This window comes from Neoarius graeffei, chromosome 7 (assembly GCF_027579695.1).
Source record: "Neoarius graeffei isolate fNeoGra1 chromosome 7, fNeoGra1.pri, whole genome shotgun sequence".
Classification (NCBI taxonomy): Eukaryota; Metazoa; Chordata; class Actinopteri; order Siluriformes; family Ariidae; genus Neoarius; species Neoarius graeffei.
The window spans coordinates 40,447,204-40,473,504 of record NC_083575.1 but is presented as its reverse complement, the minus strand read 5'-3'; the positions used below and the strand labels follow the sequence as shown (position 1 = coordinate 40,473,504).

The following is a 26,301-nucleotide window of genomic DNA, read 5'->3' as shown; positions in this document are numbered from 1 at the left end:
AACAGCCTTTCACACTCACTCACATATAGGCAATTTAGAGTAGCCAGTTGAACTAATCCACATGTCTCTGGACTGTAGGAGGAAACTGGAGCAACCCACGCAGGCATGAGGAGAACATGTAAAACTCCACACAGAAAGGCCCCAATCGTCCGTGTGGTTTGAACCCAGAACCTTCTTGGTGTGAAGCACCATAGTCAAGAAGAGAGCAATATCAAGACTGTCCTTGCACATTTGAAATAATTTTTTTAAGTAATTACCTAGATATGACTAAAAGTTAAGTCTACTTAGTGATTGGATTAAACTCTCCTTCATATACCTTCAGCATTAGTATATAAGAGAAGCATCTGAAATAAGATAAAGATTATGCTGTGAGAGAACAGGGTGGTAACTGGATTCGGAGCCGATCAGTGCTGCTGAGAGAGCAGGAGAACATTTCTAAAACCATGATCTTTTTGAGAAGAGAATAAAAGGTGCACGGGGTTTCCTGGTGTAATCATCTGGTAAACACGTGGTAATGACTTGTTTAGAGAGAAAAGTGTGTTTCAGTTGCCATTACTGCAGAACAGTTTAACGTGTTAGACAAAGCACAAACCAAACATTAGTTTAGACTATGCGAAGCTGCTTGTAGATGAAATCCTGCCTGGTAAATGATACTAACAGAAGGAGTGATGTTTTGTAATTATACATACAGTAAGACTGATTTTTTTTTATACAGTAGTGTCAGCAGTATGTGGCTGTTTGCTTGCTTTTCTTTCTGCCCCTGTTCTTTATTAGTTAAAGGAAAAATCCACCCTGAATGAATTGCATATTAATCTTTATAATTAACATTTGATCTTCAAAGAGAGGTGACTTTTTTAGATTCATCGACATGTTGGTCTGTTTTCACTTTGGTTAACAGTTTTGTACAATTACCCTCAATGTCGTTCGACTACCTGCTGCACCAGTAGGAATTAACCCTTAGACTGATAGAAAGATAAAAAATGATGGATGGATGGATAGTATATATAGATAGATAGCATATTATGGATTATGGATGGATGAAAGGATTATGGATGGATGGATGGATGGATGGATGGATGGATTATGTATGGATGGAGAAGTTATGAATGGATGGATGGATTATAGATGGAAGGATAGATGATGTATGGATGGATGAAAGGATTATGGATGGATGGATGGATGGATGGATGGATGGATGGATGGATTACAGATGGGTGGATGGATAGATTATGGATGGATGGATTATGGATGATAGATTATGGATGGATCGATTATGAATGAATAGATAGATAACAGACAATTACAGACATTACACATGACATTACAGACACAAAAAACTTGCAAGACAAGCGCATGTGTCTGTAAGTCTAAGTAAGGTAGCTGTATACAGTATCAGGGCTGTTGACAGCTTTGGCTGGGCCCGGGACAAAATAATCTGAGTGCCCCCCCCCCCCCCACACACACACACACGCGCGCGCACGCACATCGCCACACAGCAACCACCCACACCCAACCCCTCTTTTCACAGTCTCCATTCACTCCAACCCTTAAATAACAGGTATTCCAAGCCCATTATAACAGTCAACCATTTTATTTCAACATTTCAACATATTTTACAGTTTGAACATTTCCTTAGTCTGCAACTATTCAGGTGCGAAATGCAATGCGCCGGACTTTTGCTGTGGCAAAGTCGTCAATAAAGTAATTGAAGTCCAGCTTCTTTGCAAGTTCGTGCTCTATAGAGAGCATAGCCAGCCCATTGAGCCTCTCCTGTGACATGTTTGAGCGCAGGTTGATAAACCAAAATGATTGTTTACGGGATGGAACTGGGCCTCAATGAGAACGGAGTTATGGCTTTCCCAAAATCTGAACATAGAAGCATCACCACTAGTCACACACGGACTGGCCATTGGGAGTAGTGGGAGTTTTCCCGGTGGGCCGGTGGTTCAGCGTGGGCCGGCGGAGAAAAAAAAAACAGTTGCGCACTGGCCTTTAATATGATAAGCAATGTTAACAGTTTCTTTAAGAAACTGTTAACATTGCTTATCATATTAAAGGCCAGCGCGCAACTGTAATAAGCAATGTTAACAGTTTCTTAAAGAAACTGTTAACATTGCTTATCATATTAAAGGCCAGCGCGCAACTGTTTTTTTTTTTTCTCCGCCGGCCCACACTGAACCACTGGCCCACTGGGAAAACTCCCGCTACTCCCGATGGCCAGTCCGTGTGTGCCACTAGTGATGTGTACAGTGAGTTTTTCAGTGTATTTTTTGTCTTGTTTTTCATAAACGTCCTTTCCGTACTCGATTTAGAATGTTACAAAAAAAATTGACACCCTCCCAACCACGTAACATTAGCCTATCTGACCTGGGGGCTGACACGTTTATTACGGATAAACCAAAAGGATTACAACGTTCCCTGGATATAGAACTGGACCGAGAAGATTTCAAAATCTTAACGTGTAAGCAACAACAATAAAACAGAGGTTGTTTTATTCATTTAGGGCTTATTAGGCTACTTTCATTAATTGCGCTTTTCATACAGGCCTATCATTTTTCACTTGAGCAAGGGAATTGTTTGAAGAGTATCCAGTCTAAGCGAAAGTTTAATGTTTTGCAACAGACTAACCTCAAAACACCCCATTTATAGCCCATTCGTTACATTAAACTCTATCTAGCTGGCAATTTCACATGCCGTCGTATCTACACGGGATGATTTCCAACAAAATAAGGTTTAATTAACAAGAGGCAGCGTTCCACGGGCTTTCAGCTAACCGGAGTCCAGCTCAGCGCAGCTCAGCAAGCGTGCCTAAAACATTTGGATATGATTGCGGGCCAATGTGCTATTCTATGCTTCATTGAGATATATGCAACACAGTGTTATTAAACCAATATGTTTATGAAATAATTCAATGCCCTGTGCATTTCAGTGTTCACTGAGTGTACCCTGCTATCCCCTACTTTATAATTATGAATGGCGCGTCGCGCGTGCTGGGGTTACATTACGGGGCTGGAAAAAAGTTATCTGTGTCTTACCTGGCTCAGCTGCCCCACTGCCTTCACCACCTGCTGCATCATCTAAATCTTTTCTAAAATATCTATGCAGTGAGCCCCTGAGGCTCTTGGCTTCTTCATCTCTTTTTCTCTTTTCTTTTCTTTGCTCCTGACTTGTGCATGTTGGCAAACGGGCTCGCACGCTTATTGTCGAAGCGTTATGATGGAATAGTGCCGTGTTATTTGGCGCCTTAATCAAAGACCAAACCATTTCTGCATTAGGGGTGGTAGGTGGGTTCTTGAATCTATTTTCGAAGACAATAAAGGCAAAAGAACCAGAAATCATTCACTGAATGCAAATATAGCACATTTTTCTCCCCCAAATCAACACATTTTGAAATGAAACAGAATGATTAATGGCATCTTCATGAGGGACCAGTTCTGGGCCCCCCCTCATGCCTGGGCCCGGGACAAAATACCCGGTTGTCCCCCCCTGTCGACGGCCCTGTACAGTATCATGTGGAATCGAGTGTCCAGTTAATAAAGTGACAGTGCATTAATAAATATAATAAAAACGATGAAAATAAATGTGAACAATTGAAGGTATGCAGATATTGTGGCATGTGTAAATGTAGACAAATTATAAATGTATAAATCTAGCCAATCATCTCTAGCTAAAGAGATCTTTAAAAAAAAATTGCCTCTGTTGAGAGCAACAGAGGACGGAAATGTTTTTTGCAAGCATCTCAGGTGGATAAACTCAAGCATATATTTCTGTGTTTTCAGTATTTTTGTCATCTCTGCTTTGTAATTTCTGAAATTAAAAGATTTTGGTTTTCCTGCAGAAAGACTGATTTACTGTAACCTGCTAAACCTCTCATCTCTGTGATCTTCATCTCTTTTTGCTGGGTGCATGTGTAAATCAAATCAAAGTCCTTCCCACGCTATGTGGCGGCGCCGATCTCCGTTTCCCTCAGCCTCTCGCCGTTTCCCTCAGCCTCTCGCTTATTACATAGCTAGGGTTACAGTGGGGGGCTGGTCCTCTGGTAACCACAAGAGTTTGACTCCCTACTCATATCTATATTGCAGCATGCCTTGCCAGACGGCAGCAGGTACCATTTTTATGATGGTCTTTGGTATGATCCGACCGTGAATAGAACTCGCGATCTCCCAATCGAGAGGCGCACATGCTAACCACTAGGCCAACTCATAAAGCTAGAGAACAAAATGTATGAATATTCTCAGTAACAAAGGTAAACGTGTGTTCTGAGTAGAACCATATCCTAAAATTTAAAGTATGCGTTAGTCAATTTCTTTCTTGAAGATTTAATTCAGCTGCATGTGTCATTAATTATAATATGTGTAAAGTCTCCCTTAAAGTATGCTGATCCTTTAAGGGAGTGTGTTTGCTGATACAGGCTGGTATTTAGGGGATGTTAACTGAGCTTTGCAGAGGTGGATGGCTCCTGCACTCATGCATCACGGTAAGATCATGGGGACGTGGACAATCTCACAGCTGTTACATCATCTGGAGTGATTTCAGTCATGTGGGACTTTCTGGGGTTTCCAGAATATTGTTCTGTTACTTTTTTTTTTGAGAAGTAATACCTTGTACAAAATAATTCTAAGGTCTATAAAAGTGATTAGTGTCAATCAAACTCACAATTTCCAGTCAGATCATTCCACAGGACAGGTGAGTCAGTGTCTTGTTTCTCTGAAAAGCCAATAGAGACCGAGTCAGAGCAGATGGAAGGAAGCCCTAGCCACACTTCCTGTTCCCCACAGAGTGCACGCAGTCTAAAACAATCTGACTGTTCAGGCTGTGAGAGGGGGAGGATACACTCTGAGCCAGCATGGACGAATCACCCTTTCACTCACTGACAAAGCATGGTGCTCCATTGGCAAGAACATGAAGAGGCTATAGAATGCGTCGCCAATAAAAAATACAAACTTTTCATTCATCATGTGTCTTTAAACATAACACGTAAAAGCATCAGGGGTGAAGTTCTCTGGTTCAGCGCTAACTTCTAAATCAGGTCTTAACATTGACTCTCATGAAGCCTGCCAAGGAGAATAATAGCAAATGATTTGCCGGATTAGATGAATTGTGTCAGAAATGCATGTCTGCTAGAGCAGAGGGAGCTCATTCCAACATTCCCAGGGCCTGAAGCTCTTTCATGTGTGTTTAAGGGATGGTGTGTGGTACAGCACCATGAGTCCTCTGCCACGTTGCGCTTGTTCCCAAACTCCTGCAGGCATTTGCCTTCTCTAATGATTTCCCTGTGGTTAGGCAGCTGAATCCTGGGCTCGAGACCTAGTCATAATTATGCAGCTATTGCTTGCTGGCTCCTTTCTAAATATACAGCAAGGGATATTGACAGCCATGTCCTGCCAAACTCACAGTCCTCATATCCTCAGGCATATGATTTCAGTCCATGTGAACAGAATACATTCAAGTTCAAGGGGTTTAGGAGTGATACGGTATGGACTGGAATTTTACCAAGGAGCTTATTATATTCAAAACTGTCCAATATGATATTTAAGTAGCTTGTAGTTTTTGTGTTGTGGTTGTTTTCTGCGTCAAGTGATGACATACACTATATGGCCAAACGTTTGTAGGAACCTGACTATCACACCCATTGATTGAAGAAAACACGGATGGTGTGGCTCCATTGCCTCCCATTGTATAGAAATGAAACCAAAAGTCCATCTGCCATGTTGTCAAATTTGGAGCCACAGTCTGTTCAGTAGAGATGAGAATCAAAGTGAGATGCACCTACTCCTTTGGTAGACCCATCCCCTTCTCCCAACGTACAGTGGTTGTAGGAGCCATATTTAGGTTGCTGTATGACTTAGTGTTTGTTGTTTCTATATGATTTAGTTTGGTAACCTGTAAAAGGAATTATGTTAGAATTACGTTAGATACTTACCTGATTGCCTTACCTGTCATGTGGTATGTAGCCACTCCCCCTGACGTGCCGGTGTGGCGCGTAACAAGCTTTAATTAGTCCTTTGAATCAGGGGTAAGGTAGATGATGAGGTGGAATAGTTTTCCGACCGCAATAAGCTGAATGCATTGGAATAACCTACTAAACTAACAGAGCTTTACTTTAGTTTCCCTTTTTGATCCTTTGTTTGCAACCGTAAAGTAAACTGGAATTGTCTTAATGGAATAAACCACCATCTCATTTCATTGGACTTTCTGTGAGTGCTTAACTGGATTGTGTGTCGGGAACCTCATCAACCTCACGTGGCAATATTTGTTACAAGGAATTGCTACTTCAGTGGTAGAAATGATCAAATCAAGATGGGCACATTCTCAAATTATCTTTATTACATCTATCCAGAGAGCTTAAAAAGTTTCAGCAGGGGCTCCAGAGTGGACAATCCAGAGATCGCTAACTCAAATCCCAATGATGCCACGGCCATGGCCAGGGGCCCAAGAGAGCAAAATTGGCTTGTACTCTCAGGGAGAGGTGGCATACTCTCTCACTTCTGTTGATTACAGCGCTGCTAGCCAATCATAGGTGTCTGTGAGCTCATGCATACGGAAACGGGCGGATAGTACTTTCCGAGTGTGTTACACCACCCCCTTGCATAAGCAGTTTGAAAAGATGCTGTCGTCACCTGCCTCGGAATATTGTGGGGGGGAAAGTTTCAGCAGGTGATATTTCATAAATACAGATGTGTCTAGGAAGGACATTTATCACATAAACTGGAAATTCACTGACACTGATGTCACTTATGCTACCCATGCATTATACCAATGAGTTTATAACTCATTATTTGGGACCTGGCTATTCTGAATACACTGTAAACTAACTAGCCTACTTATAAAATCCATTCTAATGTTATTGGTAATGTATGTGTTCACTGATGAGCAAACAGCTTTTGCGCAAATTTCGATTAATACTGAAATAGCTATCAAGATGGCTATATGGCTAGGTAGCTAGCGCGATTAAATAGTTTGTATTAGTGCATGTGTCCAATAAGTAGGTATTTGTAATGAACAGACAGGGTACGATGCAGCCGGTCTCTTTCAGGCAAGGCTGGCAATCACTTCATTCCCAAGTGCCACGCCTTCTTACAGTAGAATAACTTTTTAAAAACTAATTTCTGGAGGTAAATTTAAAAAAATGTGCAGATATCAGCATAGGGAAAACAAACTGTTAGAATAGATGGAAAGACAGTTTAGATGAGAAAAGTGGCATGGAAAATAAACTATTTTGTCATTGAAGCACATGAAGATGGGCGGTGCTACACATTATACTGCAGCCAGCCAACAGGGGTGCTAGACCTGTGGTTGCATCACTTTTTAGAGACGATACGCTGTCCATGTTTTCTGCTGTCGATGGTCAGATCTATATGTAGGTCTTCCCCAAGCTCTCGCCACAAAGTTGGAAGCATGTAATTGTATTGGATGTCTTTGTAGCATTACAGCTTCCCTTCACTGGAACTAAAGGACCCAAACATATTTACAGTGTCCCTATGCACAAAACGAGGACATGAAGACATGGTTTGTCAAAGTTGAAGTGAAAGAATTCAAGTGTCCCGGACAGAGCCCTGACCTCAATCCTGAACTGAACTGAAATGTGAGTGTAATAACGTCTCCTGATAACGTCTCTGGTGATGAAGCATATCTTGCTTGTGCCCTCGACAAAAAGGCAGAAAGTCCTTGGCTAATGTTTACGCTATGAGCTATGGTAGAAAGACATTATTATCCAAACTTTGCTTGGGCGGGGGATATAGAAACGGGTTCCATCCGTCCGGCTGTCTGTCCGGTCATGTTTTCGTTTCCGGGTCATATCTTTAAAACTATTGAAGATATCTTCATGAAACTTTGCATACATATCAAGCAGCATGTGAACTGGTGCCTTTTACTATTTTGGAGTTTTGAAAAAAAAATCTCATCTCATTATCTGTAGCCGCTTTATCTTGTTCTACAGGGTCGCAGGCAAGCTGGAGCCTATCCCAGCTGACTACGGGCGAAAGGCGGGGTACACCCTGGACAAGTCGCCAGGTCATCACAGGGCTGACATATAGGTGGGGTTTACATTAGACCGTATCAGCGGATCATCAGATTAACGTTTTTAAAAACGATTAGCGTGCACACAGCAACGCCAATACACGATTCGCGTGCACACAGCAACGCCAATACACGGATACGCTAATCACATGACTAATTCGGCACGTAAGTTGAGAAATGTGTCAGTGTGGCTCATCGCTTCCTCCTCAGCGGCTGCGCTCCAAATCACTCCGCCCTGAACAGCGAGTGCCCTCTGGAGGGTGCGCACTCCGGCCCTGCGCAGCTCACAGAGCGCGCGAGGTAAGCGCACGAGCAGTGATTCGGGACTGAGCCGCTGTGCGCAAGTCACTTACCACTTGCAAGTGGAAGGATGGCAAGCCTAAAGACAATCATAACTACACAATGGGCAGTATTTGCATCAGTATTTGCAGTATTTTCATACTTTTATACTCTTTAATGAAAGGTGATACAAGGCGGAAGTCCGCGCCATTTTTCAGCAGTCGCGTCACATGACCAACGCCAGCGAATCAGGAAGGTGGATGTCACAGTGACGTTGTCCAATGACGACGCCAGCTAGAGCTCAGCACAGCGTGTCCGCGTATTCTCAATGTTTACACAGCACCGGACCAGACACGATCTGGATTGAATACGTGGACCCTGGTGGATTCCCGTTTCCCAGCGTTTCCAGGCGTTTTAATGTAAACGGACAGTGCATCCGCAAAGAAAATGAGACAGATACGGTCTAATGTAAACTTGGCCATAGATACAGACAACCATTCACACTCACATTCACACCTATGGTCAATTTAGAGTCACCAGTTAACCTAACCTGCATGTCTTTGGACTGTGGGGGAAACCGGAGCACCCCGAGGAAACCCACGCGGACACAGGGAGAACATGCAAACTCCGCACAGAAAGGCCCTCGCCGGCCACGGGGCTCAATCCCGGACCTTCTTGCTGTGAGGCGACAGCGCTAACCACTACACCACCATGCCGCCCTTGAAAAAATTTTTTTTCAAATTTTTATATGAAAAATAGATTTGAACTTAGTTTCTAAGAGCAATGTTCGTTTCTCGAGCACATATCCAAAACTATTCATGATACAGATTTGAAACTTGGTATACATGTTAACAAGGCGATGTAGATGTGCCTTTTCATACTAAGAAATTTGAGAAATTTAAATTTTTCATGTTTCCATGGAAGCAATTTCAGACTTAATCTCTCAGGTTAGTCTTAAGGGTAGGTTTTGTTTCCGGAGCAGAACTTGAAAACTCTGAGTGGTATGGTCTTGAAAGTTGGTATATGTGTTGATTGAGTAATGTATATGTGCCTTTTGATACTACGAAATGTGAGAAATTTTATTTTTAGCTCACCTGGACCAAAGGTCTGGTGGGCTTATGCCATGGGCTGCTGAGGTCAGTGTAAAGAGGCAGGGTCGGTTTCCTGCAGCACAACTTGAAAAATGTGACAAATATCTTGAAACTTGGTATATAGTTGGTATATAGGGCGGGGGATATAGATGACACTATCTTCTTGTTTGAATCTGGAAACGCTGGTGACAGTTATATCACCAGCCTACTGAACCTGCTTGTCCGCTGTACAACTGTGAATGAAAAACATAATGTAATGTGAAAAATGTAATTTGCTTGTCCCAGACTGCCAGGCTAGTGATTTTCCCACCTCTGCACTATATGACTCACATTTACACTCACACTTAGACTTGTTAAAGCCGCAACATAATTGGAGGTCGAATTTTGCAGAGGCGCAGATGTGAGGCTCATAAATCAAAACAGTACCCACCATGGAGTCCCATGTTGTCGTAGAAATCCTTCATTAGCCTCAAAGTGCTGCATTGTATTCAGTGTGAAAAGGAGTTTGGGTGGTGTGGGGGTTCTGAGGAGCTCTGAGCCTGCATGAACAGCCTCGGGGGAATGATGCTGGGAATAGTGGAATTACTGTGGATCATGTGTGCGCCATTTTCTTCAGGAACCTTCTATCTGAGCCTTGCAAGCATTAGATTAGCAGTGCGCTATTTGCAGACTCGTGTAGTCTATTATATGTTTATCTCATCTCATCTCATTATCTCTAGCCGCTTTATCCTTCTACAGGGTCGCAGGCAAGCTGGAGCCTATCCCAGCTGACTACGGGCGAAAGGCGGGGTACACCCTGGACAAGTCGCCAGGTCATCACAGGGCTGACACATAGACACAGACACCCATTCACACTCACATTCACACCTACGGTCAATTTAGAGTCACCAGTTAACCTAACCTGCATGTCTTTGGACTGTGGGGGAAACCGGAGCACCCGGAGGAAACCCACGCGGACACGGGGAGAACATGCAAACTCCACACAGAAAGGCCCTCGCCGGCCCCGGGGCTCGAACCCAGGACCTTCTTGCTGTGAGGCGACAGCGCTAACCACTACACCACCGTGCCACCCTTATATGTTTATATGTAATTGAAATAAAAGATTGAGAAAAAGATTGAGATTATTTGTAGGAGTGTAACTAAACAACAAAATTCTTGATGCAGTGGTGTTGTGACATGATACATTGTCGATACAGAAAAACAGAAGCTGTTCAGTTAACATGGCTAATTAAACATTAGCTTTCTGGTGTTCAAGGTTGCGATGTTTCAAAAAAAAAAACCCTGCAAAAGTGAGAATATGAACAAAAATTGCACCAAAAGTAGCCCTCAAAATTTGCCCATTTTTCTTTGTGTTGGAAACACGTTAGCTAGGGTTGGGCCATCGTCCACCACCGATGGCTGACAGTCATCATAATGTTGAGTCTAGCATGATAACCCATAACCTCCCCAAGCGGTACACACCGAAAGTGGTGCCTGACGTGCCACCCAAACACACACCTACCCACACGCACACACTATAATTCCAGTGCACCTGATATAATGTAGAAAAATATATGTATTGCTTTTTTCTGATTTATTCCTTATTTGCAATATTAAGACAGGTTTTTAAATCTACCTGGTTTGTATGTATGTGTTTGTCTACATTGTGTATGCAGTAGTATTAGCCCTGGCCAGCATTGCTAGTATGCTAGCATCTTAGTTTGTGAAAGTCTGCTTTGGTGAAAGCATGTTTTATCCTCCTTTGCACGGATTACATCAGTACGAAAAAGTAAGGAAAAACTGAGGGATTAGGTGAGGATGGGCTATGGATGGTGTGCCAAAAATAGAAATCATAATTAATAATAGTAGACTTAATTAATTTAAAAATTATTGTATTATTTAAAAAAATGATTGGAATAACCCATAGGACATCCCCCTGTATTTTTGACAGTATTGAAAATCATACCATCAAGGATTTCTAAATATCCCGGTATACTGTAATCCTATGATACCATCAAGCCTAACATGCATATCTGATTTGTTGTTTAAAATGATCCCAATTTGGCATAAAACCCACAACCCTGCTGGTGTGACTCACAAGGGGGCGTGTCTGAAGCTCATGGTGCTTTATTTTGCATTGTGCTGTCAGTGGTTGGTCTGTGAAAGTCACACAGCTCTCTGTCTCAAACATGGTTTTAATTCCTGTATTCCACACTTTGATATATAAATATGAACTTCTTTTTCACCCTCGTGATTTCTATACCCCGGATTTCTATACCCTGGACTCCCTAGTTATTGTCCTCAGTGACTTTAACAAAGGTAACCTCAGCCACAAACTCCCAAAATACAAGCAGGTGATTAAATGCCTGACCAGAGAGGAGAATATTTTGGATCACTGCTACACTACAGTCAATAATGCCTATCACGCCGTCCCCCGCACTGCACTGGGCCACTCTGACTACGTCATGGTCCACCTGATTCCTGCATACAGGCAGAAATTAAAGCTGAGGAAACCTGTAGTGAAGGCATCTAAGATGTGGAGCAATGAGGCTGCGGAGAACCTTCAGGAGTGCTTGGACTATTCAAACTGGGATGTGTTCAGGACTGCTACCAATAGTCTGGATGAGTACACAGAGGCTGTGATGTCCTACATCAGCTTCTGTGAGGACTGCTGCATTCCATCACGAACCAGGGTGAGCTACAATAATGACAAACCCTGGTTCACAGATAAGCTCAGACAGCTAAGGTGGCAAAAGGAAGAAGCGTTCAGAAGTGGAGACAGGGACAGGTTTAGAAACAGGTTTAGCAAAGCAGTGAGAGAAGCTAAACATCTATATTCTGAGAAACTCCAACACCAGTTCTCAGTCAATGACTACGTTTACATGCACATCCAAATCGAGCTGCTGTCGGTAATCGAGCTGAAGGTCCCAGCAGGGTGCCAGAGAAATCCAATCGTACATGCACACAATGAAATCGGGCTATTGTGTGAGGTGCATTGTGCACCCGAGCCACAGGTGGCGCTACACGCCCCATTGTGTTGGTACACTTCCGGTTGTTGTCATGAAGAAGAGCTATTCAAGAGTGTAAACAAAGTTATCAGTTCCGTGTTCTCCATTGCGCGTTTTTCTCCCGTCCATGAATTTTAATATATTCAACTCCTTAAGCTGAATGAGCATGAACTCCGTCTCCTCATTGCTCCAGAAGTGCACGTTTCTGCTCGCCATTTTCTCTTCTTCGTTTGTTCCTCCTGACCTCTTCTGCTGCTCGCTACTACTGTTGTCATGCCGACCGAGGCTGTTGTGTTTCCCGCTTGTGGTCTCGTCACTCGTCACTTCCGGAAGTAGCTCGACAACTAGCTCGATAGGGTATACATGCACAAAGTAGCTCGGCAGAAATCGCATAAACTAGGTCGTGTAGCTCGATTCTGAGAAATCAAGTTTGGTTCAATTTCAGCTGAATTAAGGTGTATACATGGCATTTTGAACTTTGATTTCAGTCGAGCAACGGCAGAAATTCGATTCTCTCTATGTGCATGTAAACGCACTGACTGACTCTACGTCTGTCTGGAAAGGGCTCAGACAGATCACTAACTACAAACCTTCAGCCCATAACTCAGTTAACGACTTGTGACTGGCCAACCAACTGACTGAGTTCTACTGTTGCTTTGAAAGACAATGGGACTGTCCTGATAACATCCCCCGTGAATCCACACTCCAGCTCCAGCCCACCACCCCCACCACCTCTACTGCTACCAGGGCCTCTCTACAACTTCACACCTTGGAAGCCCATCCACTCTTCACCACAGCTTCAACTCTCTTCATTCTGGAGAGAAATGTTAAAAAGCTCTTTAAGAAGTTGAACCCCCACAAAGCAGTAGGTCCCGACTCAGTCTCACCATTTACTCTGAAGCGTTGTGCTGATCACCTGTCTCCGGTGTTCACAGACATCTTCAACACCTCACTGGAGACAGGCCATGTGCCAGCCTGCTTCAAGGCCTCTACCATTATTCCTGACCCCAAAAAACCAAGGGTCTGTAGTCAGGAATAAATGACTACAGACCCATCACCCTGACTTCTGTGGTCATGAAATCCTTTGAGCGCCTTGTGCTTTACCATCTCAAAGCCATCACTGACCCGCTCCTGGACCCATGCAGTTTGCCTACAGACCCAACAGACTTGCAGACGATGCTGTTAACATGGCTCTTCATTTCTTCTTCCAGCACCTGGACTCCTCAGGAACCTATGCTAGGATCCTGTTTGTGGATTTCAGTTCTGCCTTCAACACTGACCTGGTTCTTCTGCAGGACAAGCTTTCCCAGCTGAACATGCCTGACTCTACCTGCAGGTGGATCACTGACTCCCTGTCTGACAGGAAGCAGCACATGAAGCTGGGGAAACACGTTTCTGACTCCCAAACCATCAGCACCGGATCAACCCAAGGCTGTGTCCTTTCTCCTCTACTCTTCTCCCTGTACACCAACAACTGCACCTCAAGTCATCAGTCTGTCAAGCTCCTAAAGTTCGCAGATAACACCACCCTCATTGGACTCATCTCTGATGAGGATGAGTCTGCCTACAGATGGGAGATTGACCATCTGGTGTCCTGGTGCAGGCAGAACAACTTGGAGCTCAGTGCTCCAAAGACAGTGGAAATGATTGTAGACTTCAGGAGGAACTCTGGCACACCCTCCCCCATCACCCTGTTTGACTCCCCAGTAACCTCTGTGGAGTATTTCCACCCGAAACCGGAAGTAACAGACCCTGCGCCATTTTGGAAGACCAACAAACTCGTGATTAGGGGGAAATAAGTGAACCCACGAGAATAAAGTGGAGTGGCAAACGACTTATACAAACAAATCTGAGCTGTTTTATTTATGATTTATTGGCCCAACAGTAGACTTGAAAGAAACCTGTGTGAGACTTGGCAAAAAACTGTGGATATAATGGATAAGTCTGTGCATGATCTGCGGACACTTTGAGGTAAGCAAACGCAAGAAATTCAGATTTAAAACATGCTAAATTGGCCTCAAGTTGATAACTGTATGAGGAGCAAGCCTCCCAGACTTCTACAATTTAATAATAATAATAATGATAATGATAATAATAATTTAGGATGGTTTGGGGCTTGCTCTCCCTCCTATTATATAAATAAAGCATAGTTGTTGTGTAGGCATATATCATAAATACGTATAATTTGGATAAATTAACCTAAATTATGGATACCTTAATAGTAACAAAAAGTATTAATTTTTCAACTGAAAAGATATATTATTAAAAGATAAATATCAACAAGATTACCTTGGCCATAACTATGTGTAGGTTATTCTTAATAACAGCTGTAATATCACGAACCAAGCCACTAACAACATAATTGTAAGCCTGTAGCCCTTTGTAGGCTTTCAAGTCATCAGCAGTGTAGGCAGTGTTCGAACTATGGGGGTACTCGGGGGATCCGAGATCCCCTGAAACAGACATGAGATCCCTTGAAAACATGATTTGGGAAATGTTGGGGGGTCTCTAAAATATTGGCAAAATGACGTTTATTGACATAGCAATCGTGTGTAACGGGAAGCATTTGCATATCCGAAGTGTTGTGTTTACATCAAAGATAAAATAAACCGATATGACAACGACTGCTGTTGCCAGGTTGGTTGTTGAGTAGCCTGACTGTTTTTTTTTTCTTGCGTGTGGTATCATTGTTGACGCGAGGTTGTTTTTTGAACATGCCAATGCGGACACGATTTCCCCTGATGAGTTATGACTTCAGACGCGATGCGTGTGTGGAAGTGGGGAGTCCGCGTGATATGTGCGTAAGATAGGCTTCTCATGTGTTTGGAGATCCGCGCTCTGAGACAAGCGCAAGCACCCCCCCAAGGGAAAAAAAGGGACCCCCCGAAAATATCGGCATAGTTCGAACACTGAGTGTAGGCACTGGGTGTAAACAACAAATAGTTTACAATGTCTGGGTAGCAAACAGATGGCAGAATTGGTGTCCGGTCCTCCTTATGTTTCCATTCTCTCTTGCCCTGAGTCTTATCATATGGGTCAAACCCATCAATCACAGCCAGTTTCTCCACATACCGTGCCCTTTCTGCAACTGGTAATGTACTCACATAACCAGAATTATCATCCATCGTGTCACTTTACTCTCGCTCGTACTTTGTTTTATATTGTGAGTGCATGTACTTGGTCTTCCAGTATGGCGCCTAACAAAATCTCGCGGCGCGGTGACGTCATGTGAAAGGGGTCTATAATCACCCAGGACCTTAAGTGGGAGACGTATACCTGCTCTCTCACCAAGAAAGCACAGCAGAGGATGTACTTCCTGCGGCATTTGAAGAAGTTTGATCTGCCAAAGACAATGATGGTGCACTTTTACACCACCATCATTGAGTCCATCCTCACCTCCTCCATCACCGTCTGGTACGCTGCTGCCACTGCCAGGGACAAGGGCAACCTGCAGCGCATCACCCGCTCTGCTGAGAGGACGATTAGCTGCAACCTTCTGTCTCTTCAGGACCTGTTCAAGTCCAGGACCCTGAGAAGAGCAGAAAGGATTGTGGCTGACCCCTCCCACCCCGGACACAAACTTTTCGAACCACTCCCCTCTGGTAGGAGGCTGCGGTCCATTAGAAACAAGACCTCATGCCATAAGGCCAGCTTTTTCCCCCACTGTAGCTGGCCTCGTCAGTAAGGTCAGAGACCCTCACTGACTCTAACTTCACACTTCCAATCTGTGACATTAATGCAGTTTGTCTCTGAACTGCAGTTTTGCACATTTCAAGGTCATGTCACACATCTCCATTCTGTGAGCCTTTATTGTACATTCCAGCTCACACTGTACAGCTTGGTTACTGACTTAGCCCATTACACATATTCTTTTCCTTTCACGCACTCTTATCATGTCTCTCCTCCATCATCATGTGATCTATTTTTGCACATTCCGGACACATTGTCCAGCTTGGACCCCAACAACTCATGCACATACCCCTTAAATATGTCCACTTTTCAAATTTGTATATTTCACATTCTTCTATTTCTTATTCTACTTTTAAACAAATTTCCTTGTATGTGAGAACATACTTGGCAATAAACTTGATTCTGTTTCAAGGAATGCTGTCGTAAAGCAGCAGAGAGAGAGAGAAACAGGAGTGTGCTTTTTTTTTCATCTTTGTAGCCTCTCATGATTCAACATAAAGAGGAAGCTGAGAGCTGAGTTGAAATGTTTATTGCACCTCAGTTAAGATGTAATATTGTTAGAGACCTGTTTATTTGATGTTCTGAATGAAGAGGAGCCCATTTATTCTGACCGATGATATTTCTGTATGGACATTCTGCTCCTTGGTTAAATATTTTTGTACAGTGTGAAATTGCAACGATCGGAAATTATTTTAATTTCGTTGTAGTTTAGTAATTTACACGAGGGACGAGGTGTGGAGGTAACATGAGGTCATTTAGCTGGACACATTTCAGCTTGTGGGTCAAGAAGCTGTGCATACATATTTTCCATTTCACAGCTGTGGACTTGGGCAGTTCATTGTGACTCTTTCTCAGAGCTAGAGCAAAAAAACAGCGATGCTGGGCGGGCAGATCAGAAGCATACATCACTTCCGGCAGCATCTGCAAGTGATCAGAGCGGGAGTGAAGGAGGGTACTCAACTCTCTCTCTCTCTCTCTCTCTCTCTCTCTCTCTCTCGCTTTGCTGCTAGAGAAAACCCAGGAATGTTATGACTCTAACCGATCTCGCTGCCTGCCCGCCCACTCAGCTTTTTGAAATTTCAAACTTAAACAAACAGCGTGCTACTGATGAGCTGCTAATCCAGAAATGTTCTAATCATATTCACTCAGTTCACACAAAAACTATGAAGATTGGCGGAAGGCACTGGAGGATTATATTCATTAGGAGCCTTCTGAATGAACTATCCAAAAGCCTTTATATATCCGATGCATTACAAGAACAAAACCATTTATTGTGAGGCTTAGAATTATGATTTTTTTTGTTGTTGGGGATTTTTAAATTTTTTTTTTTACATTTTTGTATGGTTATCTTGTTGGTAGTTGGCAGTTTTCTCACATTGCCCAAAAACATGCTGGTAGGTGGATTAGCTACACTAAATTGCCCTGAGGTGTGAGTGAATATGTGTGTGTGTGTGTGTGTGTGTGTGTGTGTGTGTGTGTGTGTGTGTGTGTTGCTCTGTGATGAATAAAGGGTATAGTCCCACCTTGCACCCAGTGTTCCCAGGACATGCCGTGGATTCAGAAACAGGCAATTACTGAAACTGAATGAATGAATTCAGTTTCTTGGAATTCCACTCCAGATCTCAGCACTTTTATAATCTCTCTCTCTCTCTCTCTCTCTCTCTCTCAGGATGACGTAGGGGCTCAGGCCTCAGGCCAGAGACAGAGAGCAGAGATGAGCCTGACATCCTGGTTCCTGGTGAGCAGTGGGGGCACACGCCACCGGCTGCCCCGTGAGATGATTTTTGTGGGACGCGACGACTGTGAGCTCATGCTGCAGGTTAGCTGACACTTTCTGCCTTTTCTTTCATATTGCTTGATACTTCCAAGCTTTATTATTAACAGGAGTTAATCCTCGAACAGCTGGCAACTATAAAACAGCCCCAAACCTGCTATGATATTTATTTGTAATTCAGAATTCCTAGTTCATAAGAACATAATACACCATTAATTTTTAGCTGTACTACTAAAAAACACAAGTGACTGAATTCATCCATTACAGCAGCTAGGTCACGAGTCTCAGGGCTGCTGTGGTATTTTCATCTCATTTTTATTTATCATGGTTGGAATGGAAAGAGATGCATTCCTGAGTTATTCCTGCTGAGTAACCTGACTGGATCAGCTTGACACCGTCAAAGCATGTGTGATCGTCACAGGGCGGTATTAATAGAAAGTGGGACAAACAGCTCATGGGTTACTTTTAGATACTTTTGAGGCCCTCTAGTATAAGGTGGGTAACCTGCTACACTGTCAAACACAGCAGTGATAGGTGCCAGTACTGTCATGTGGTTGAAGCAATGAAATCCAAATTCACAGTGTGACAGATGACGCATCACAGCCCTGACAGACGACACTGAAATAAACAAAACAGTACAGCATTGCATCCAAAAGCAGTGATATTAACATGTAGCCACTCTGCTTAGAAAAATTCAAAAAGAGTTATGCAAATAAAAAAAAAACACTTTTATTTGCCACATGTGATTGGGAAGAAATGAATATAAGTTATTGTGGTCATAGCATTGCACTCTGCAATAATTTATTTTTTGCACAGTATTTGCTTTTATTCTGTTGATCCTGGCCTACAAAGATCAAATCTGGCATCATGAAATTCAGTTTCTATCATGCGGAATGCCATAAGAAGTGCTTTGTTTCAGTGGAATGTTTCTTTCCGCTCTTATTAATGGCCTGGGGATGTTGGGGAAAAAACACCAACTGCCCGCTCGTGATTGATTTTTACAAAACACTTAATTTACTTGTCACATGGTGTAACCAAGAACGCAGGGCTCGACATTAAGGACTGCCCGATTGCCCGGGGCAAGTGAAACATGCATTCGGGCAAGTGAGATATGTCCCCGACGTGCCCAACCGGGCAAGTTGGAATGAGCATATATTACGAACTAGCACCACAAAAATTAGGCTTTTTGATCTTTTATTTCAGTTCCTAAAAGCGTCCCTCACTACGTATCTGCCATTATGTCTTGGCTGTTTTCTCAGTCTCAGTTTCATTTACTGCTTTGCAAGTTATTTTATATACCCCCACTGTTGTAGTATGGTACGCGTACTGTTTATAGACCCCTTGTGCATGACGTCACGCATCACGTGATAATTACAGCTGGGGTCAGACAGACACCGTCTTTCATGCAAGCAAGGCTTAATCTGTCTTCAGTATATCATCTGCTGGAGCCATCTTTACCATCCTGAGGCCTGTATTATCTGCTGGAACCATCTTCTCACACCACACCCTACATTGATAAGTGTTGAGAGCTGTGGACAATGGTGTTCCTTTTGACTTTACTTTGTTTATTGACTGTGTGGGATTTGGGGGCAAGTGACCGTTCCTGGGTGAGTACATCTAACAATGTGTTTAGCCTGCTGGACACTGCACATGGATGCACTTGCACCATGGCTGCTATACAACCACCACTCCATTTGGCACAGGACATGAACTTATCACCTAACCTGCCCAGAGACTTGCCTCGACTCCAGAGCCTTCTAGTTTTGCATAATTACTTCATGTTTCATGAGAAATTCTGCTTGGTTTCAACACACCAAATGTTAGATTCATCATGTAATGTTTCTAAGCAGAGATTGTTGATTCTCTTAATAATACTTTTATCTGGTGATGTGCAACCTAATCCAGGGCCAGAGTTGACACAGCTCCAACCACCAGAGGAGTTTAAAACCAAAAGTGGTCTATGTTTCTTTCATCTTAATGTACTTAGCCTGATTAAAAAGATGGACTCTATTAGAATATGGGCTGACTCAACTGACTCTGACATCATCGTCCTTTCCGAGACATGGCTTAAAAAGTCAATCACAAATGACATGATTAACATAGAAGGATACAACGTCTTTAGAACAGACCGTGTGGGAAAGGGAGGAGGGGTTGCGATTTATGTAAAAAATCATTTAAACTCTACTTGCATCCAGTCTATAACAAAACCGAAGTGTCTAGAGCTTTCTGTATTAAAATTATCCCTCCCAAACGGTTCAGACATTACTGTGGTTGGATGTTATCGGCCACCCTCTGCCCCAAGTGAAGCCACAGCTCTACTCTCGGACCTTCTCCACAACTGGACTAAGTCTGAGATGGTTTTACTCGGAGACCTAAACCGGGACTGGCGATCGGACTTGTCATTAAATTCATTTAAAGATACTTGTGACTCTCTTTGTTTGGTGCAGCTAGTTAACTCACCAAGACGGTTAAATCAAAAAGATCCAGAGAAGTCCACACTTATAGATATTATTTTAACAAATGCGTCCCACAGATTCTCTGCAGTTGGAACCTTCTGTAACGATGTTAGTGATCACTGTGCAGTTGTCTGTGTAAGAAACTGTAAGATCTCTAAAGGTAAACCGTGTTTTATTTATAAAAGACAACTCAAACATTTTGATGAACAAGCCTTCTTACATGATGTATATAATAGTGATCTGAACGTTGTCTCACAAAGGACTGATGTTAACTTAGCATGGGGTTATTTCAAATCTACCTTCTTGGCTATATGTGATAAACATGCCCCTTTTAGGAAATTTAGGATAAGTGGTCAAAATAATCCTTGGTTTAATGACTCCATCTCTACTCTTATACGACAAAGAAATGCCGCTTGGGCAAAAGCAAAGAAATCAAACCTTCCATTAGACTGGACTCTTTATAGAACTTTAAGGAATAAAGATACTAAATTAGTTAAAAATTCAAAATGTGACCACTATCTTAATATGATGAATGAAAACTTGAATAACCCTGCTAAGTTCTGGAAATTAGTTAAATCTTCCTCAGTTACTATTACACCAAACCATCTTCCTGATCTTTTAAGGGTGAATCAAAATGAAGTTAAGGGTGGACTTGATATTGTACACAGTTTTAATAATCATTTTATTTCTGCTGGCTCAATCTTTGACTCCAGGGGCGCATGCGGTAGAGGGAGAGTTGAACCCTACTCCATGTGACCCTGATCAACAGTTTACTTTTGCACCCATTCTGACCTCTCAAGTTTGAAAAGCTCTACTGAACTTAGATATAAAAAAAAATCTCCGGGCCCAGATAAGATAGAACCATTTTTCCTTAAAACTGCTGCAGGTATTATTGCAGAGCCAATCACCTCTATTTTCAATCTCAGTCTCCACTCCAATAAAATACCCAATTCATGGAAATCGGCTATGGTTCTCCCTCTGTTAAAGGGTGGTGACCCTTCTGATTTGAATAATTATCGTCCCATTTCTAGATTGTCAGTTATGGCCAAAGTTTTTGAATCCCTTGTAAATGAGCAGCTGAAAAGGTTTTTGACTGATAGGAATATTCTCAGTGAGTCTCAGTCAGGTTTCAGATCAGGCCACAGTACTACAACAGTGGCTCTGCTAGTCACAAATGATATCATCAGATTTTTAGACAGTAAAAAACGCTGTGCAGCATTGTTTGTTGATCTGTCTAAAGCATTTGACTCTGTGGATCATAAACTATTACTACAGAGACTTGGCTGCATAGGCCTTAGTGAAATGGCTCTGAAAACTACCTATCTGGTAGAACCCAGTGTGTATCAGTGGAAAACTATACTTCAGCCTCTCTTCCTCTAAATAAAGGTGTTCCCCAAGGTTCTATTTTGGCCCCTATTTTATTTTCTATCTTTATAAATGACCTAGGTAGTGGAATAAGTCCAGCCCTTTTCCACTTGTATGCGGATGACATGGTTGTCTATACAGTGGCATCCTCCTTAGATCAGGCCATAAAACTCTTGCAGGGTGCGTTTCAAACATTGCAGCACTCCCTGCTCAAATTAAAACTGGTCCTTAATTCAAAGAAGACCAAATATATGACCTTTACTCGAGCTACAGCAGCTGCGCCAATTTCCACTATTGTGACATTAGACGGTACATGTCTTGAAAGAGTTGCTTTTTACAAATACCTGGGCATATGGCTTGATGATAAGTTGACTTTTGATGTGCATATTGACAATTTATTGAGAAAGCTTACACTGTAAGAAGTGATTTTGGAGAGTGGTAAATATAATCTATGCAAACCAGATAAAATTTACTCGATTATTGCAGTCAGCCAAGGAATTATAAAGTAATGGGTAAATTATACATATGCTACCTATTCGTTATACAGTAACAACCGTTACATGGAAAAATACGGTAAAATATACCCCAAAGCCGTGAGTCCTGTGCTCCAAATTGCGCATGTGTCAGACCGCGCGTTTGAGTGAGCGGGACAGGGAACTCTCGGACTGCCATCTTCCTCTCTCCGGCTGTTAGTTTAGTGAGTTATAAAACAGATTCATTACTTGAAATGTTGTGTGAAGCTGTTGTAATGCACTTTATTTTGTGTTTTTTGATCATTTGGTGCATCATTGCTGCATATAAACAAGGCGGTTCAGTTATTTGTTGTATAAATGCACCTGGACTGCAGATTTGGTCAGTCCAGAAACAACATTTGAAGCTATTAGTTAGTGAGTTATAAAACAGGTTCATTACTTGAAATGTTGTGTGAAGCTGTTGTACTGCACTTTATTCTGTTTTTTTTTTTTGATGATTTTATGGATTAAAAACATTGAGATGATGAACCATCTGAAAGTCTTTTTTTGGGGGGTACATCTTGCCTTCTCCGAATAAGTAATGGTTACTAAGTGATATTAATTACCTTTGATTAGTAATTATCAGGTATTACCTACTAGCAAACGAGATAATTTTACCCAATTTCAATGAGAAAGTAGCTGTTGAATAGATACATAAATGTGAGGTAAATTTTACCCAATTTATTTAAGTATTTCATAGCTGGGCGGCACGGTGATGTAGTGGTTAGCGCTGTCGCCTCACAGCAAGAAGGTCCGGGTTCGAGCCCCGTGGCCGGCGAGGGCCTTTCTGTGCGGAGTTTGCATGTTCTCCCCGTGTCCGCGTGGGTTTCCTCCGGGTGCTCCGGTTTCCCCCACAGTCCAAAGACATGCAGGTTAGGTTAACTGGTGACTCTAAATTGACCGTAGGTGTGAATGTGAGTGTGAATGGTTGTCTGTGTCTATGTGTCAGCCCTGTGATGACCTGGCGACTTGTCCAGGGTGTACCCCGCCTTTCGCCCGTAGTCAGCTGGGATAGGCTCCAGCTTGCCTGCGACCCTGTAGAACAGGATAAAGCGGCTAGAGATAATGAGATGAGATGAGATTCAAGTTAGCTCCTTCATGAAAGTGTTGATTTTCTTAAAGGTGAAGCCGCTTCCTTATTCGACAGAGGAAACACAGATTGGTTTCAAACAACTCAGGCATAAAAAACTCAACAAAGAGTGACATGCACGATAAATCCTGAAAGAACAGAACAGATTAAGAGCAGAGAGAGCTGGAGCTTTGTTTCTGTTATCAGAGGAACACAGTCCTGTGCAAAATATTTATATATCTTGTTTTTGTTATATCATCCGCCTCTAGGTTTATTAAAAAAACAAAACAAAACAGAAAAAAAGCACTGCTTCATGACAGACCTGCACTGATTCAGTTACAGGTTGCCAGGTCTGTATAAAACACCCAGAACCTACACACTAAACAATAATTTTAAACTCAAACATTATCCTGTCTGTCATGATGCAGCGCATTTTTTAAAAACCTAAACATGGATGATAGCAAAAAAAAACCCCAGATATATAAATATTCTCAAACACAGGACTGTTCAAAAGTCTTGGCACCCTATTGTTTTCTTCATACAAACTTGGTTATAGAGTTCTATTTTATGATTTCTACATTATCGAGTAATGAACCTACAGTCTGAGAGAGTTCTACACAAACACACTTAACTTTACAACAGCTGCATGCATGTGATATGGAAATAAATCGACTAAGGCAGGAAAAACTCATCTCATCTCATTATCTCTAGCCGCTTTATCCTTCTACAGGGTCGCAGGCAAGCTGGAGCCTATCCCAGCTGACTACGGGCGAAAGGCGGGGTACACCCTGGACAAGTCGCCAGGTCATCACAGGACTGACACATAGACACAGACAACCATTCACACTCACATTCACACCTACGGTCAATTTAGAGTCACCAGTTAACCTAACCTGCATGTCTTTGGACTGTGGGGGAAACCGGAGCACCCGGAGGAAACCCACGCGGACACGGGGAGAACATGCAAACTCCACACAGAAAGGCCCTCGCCGGCCCCAGGGCTCGAACCTAGGACCTTCTTGCTGTGAGGCGACAGCGCTAACCACTACACCACCGTGCCGCCGCAGGAAAAACTATTTTGGATAAAATTGTTATTGTCCGTTACAAGTAAAAAGTAACCAATAACCAAACTTAATAATAAACTTAATCAATAACCAAACTTCAACTCAGTGTGTGATCTTCATTATATGTTGCAATTCACAACTATTCTATGGTTTTCCTAAAAAAAAAGTAGTACTCCCAAATAGGGGGAAAGTGATAATATTGGGGGGCAAGTGGAAATTAACCCCCACTTGCCACCCAGGGCAAGTGGGTTTAAAAGTTAATGTCAAGCCCTGGACCAGGCTGGTTATATGTAAGAATGTTGCTATTACTCATAATATCACATAAAATCAGTCCAGAATTGTGTTTGCAGGAAGGTGCACTGAAGGTGTGGGTTTTTTTCCATGTCAAGTCTTTAATTCAGAACATGCCAAGCACTTGATGAATGTGAATTATCTTTCCTTGAAACAAGGCCAAATATTAAATGCTTTTCTCTTGACTTTGTCTTCGGTTTCATTTCAAGCTTTTTGGCAAATTTGGTTATTTGCCAAGTCCCACACAAGCTACTTCTCCTAGATGCCCATGGTTAGCTAGTGTTGCTGTGATTGACAGGGGAGCGAGTCACACCGTTCGTCCCACCCAGAAAGCCCGGCCAATTTTGGACTTTGAGCCATGGATCTTCAGGATTCACAGTCATGATCTAGGACAATAGGACAATTTTTTAAACATATACTTTTTATGTATACTGTACTTTACCTAACATTTCTCATGTGTTTTAATGTTTGTAGTCTCGCAGTGTAGACAAGCAGCACGCCGTGATCAACTATGAGCCAGTGAGTGATGAGCACAAAGTGAAGGACTTAGGGAGCCTTAATGGGGTGAGTAAGATGCCACTAGTCAGTGATAATGAGCCCATTGGTTATGTTTCTATTCCATTAAAGCTGCTGATTCCAACCCAGCTAACTTTCACTACAGTATATCTCATTACACAAACGTTTTCTGATTTCTGATTGCCGATTTGATTTCTTGTGGTATGTGTCATGCGTCATGTGTTATTGTAAGCGTGTCCGCCTCTGCCTGAGGTCAGTCGAAGCATTTTGGTGTGACACAGTTCCTCAAACAGGAAGTGTGACTCACTGCTCTGTGTTGGAATTCCTCTTCCTGTCCAGTGTTTGTGGCAGGAAACACCGCTGGACAAATGAATTCATGGCCCCACAACAACCTTCTTTAGACGTGCTCTCTGGTTTACACGCTCTCTCAGGGTTCTGCCTGTGTATCTTTGTGAGGCGGCTCTTTCTTGAGTGTTTCGTGCTTCTTTCTGTTGAGTCATTCTCTGTTCAGCAAAGAATTGTGGCAGGATGAAGAGTCATGAATCAGCAGGATGAGATCCTGCACACATCCCCCGCTCTGGTCATCCATTTCAGTGCAATGTTGTCCTCCTTAGAGTTTTTGATAAGTAATAAAGAGCCATAGAGAGAGAACTTTCGCAGTGGAAACTTCAAACTTCTCAGAGATTGAAGTGATTTGTCAGTGAAATTAGCTCTGTGTTGCTTCTCAGACTCTGCAGGAAACATCTGATATTTGACACTGAGCAGAATTTAGCACGCACTAACGCGCGCATGTGCGCACACACAGAAGGGCTCAGAGTAATACCACGTTTCTGTTCGTAGTTGGTTTTAACAAAGGCATTTTAAATCTCAGCAGACTTATCTCAGCATTACTTCTGTGTGAGGTTCAGTAGTGGATTTGGTTTAACCTCAGATTAAAAAGTCAAAAGATCCAGCTGAATTCAGTCAACAACAGAAGCATAATCCCTTTTGCCATTCTGCAGGAGAGGAAAAGTTTTTGTTTTTTTTTAATTGCAGAACCCACAGCATTTCTTGAGACATGCTAAGCTTTATGTGAGCTCACTGAAAGATTCTTTCATCATGATCTAGTTTATAGCTTGTGATCAGTACGAGCTTCTACTCGTGCTCAGTGACAGAATGTTTTTCGGAACAGAAAAGATATTTCAAAAG

The 26,301-nt window shown here is 42.5% G+C and overlaps 1 protein-coding gene across 10 annotated transcripts in view; it reads left to right on the top strand.

Annotated features, from left to right (window-relative positions):
* cep170aa (centrosomal protein 170Aa) overlaps positions 1-26,301 on the top strand; it is a 129,914-nt gene that overhangs the window by 23,856 nt on the left and 79,757 nt on the right. For all 10 annotated transcript variants that reach the window (XM_060925628.1, XM_060925623.1, XM_060925622.1 and 7 more), the window contains exons 2-3: positions 17,736-17,885; positions 25,072-25,161. In XM_060925628.1, the coding sequence (XP_060781611.1) occupies positions 17,781-17,885; positions 25,072-25,161 (195 nt within the window). In that variant the 5' untranslated portion in view covers positions 17,736-17,780. The remainder of the gene's footprint in view (positions 1-17,735; positions 17,886-25,071; positions 25,162-26,301) is intronic.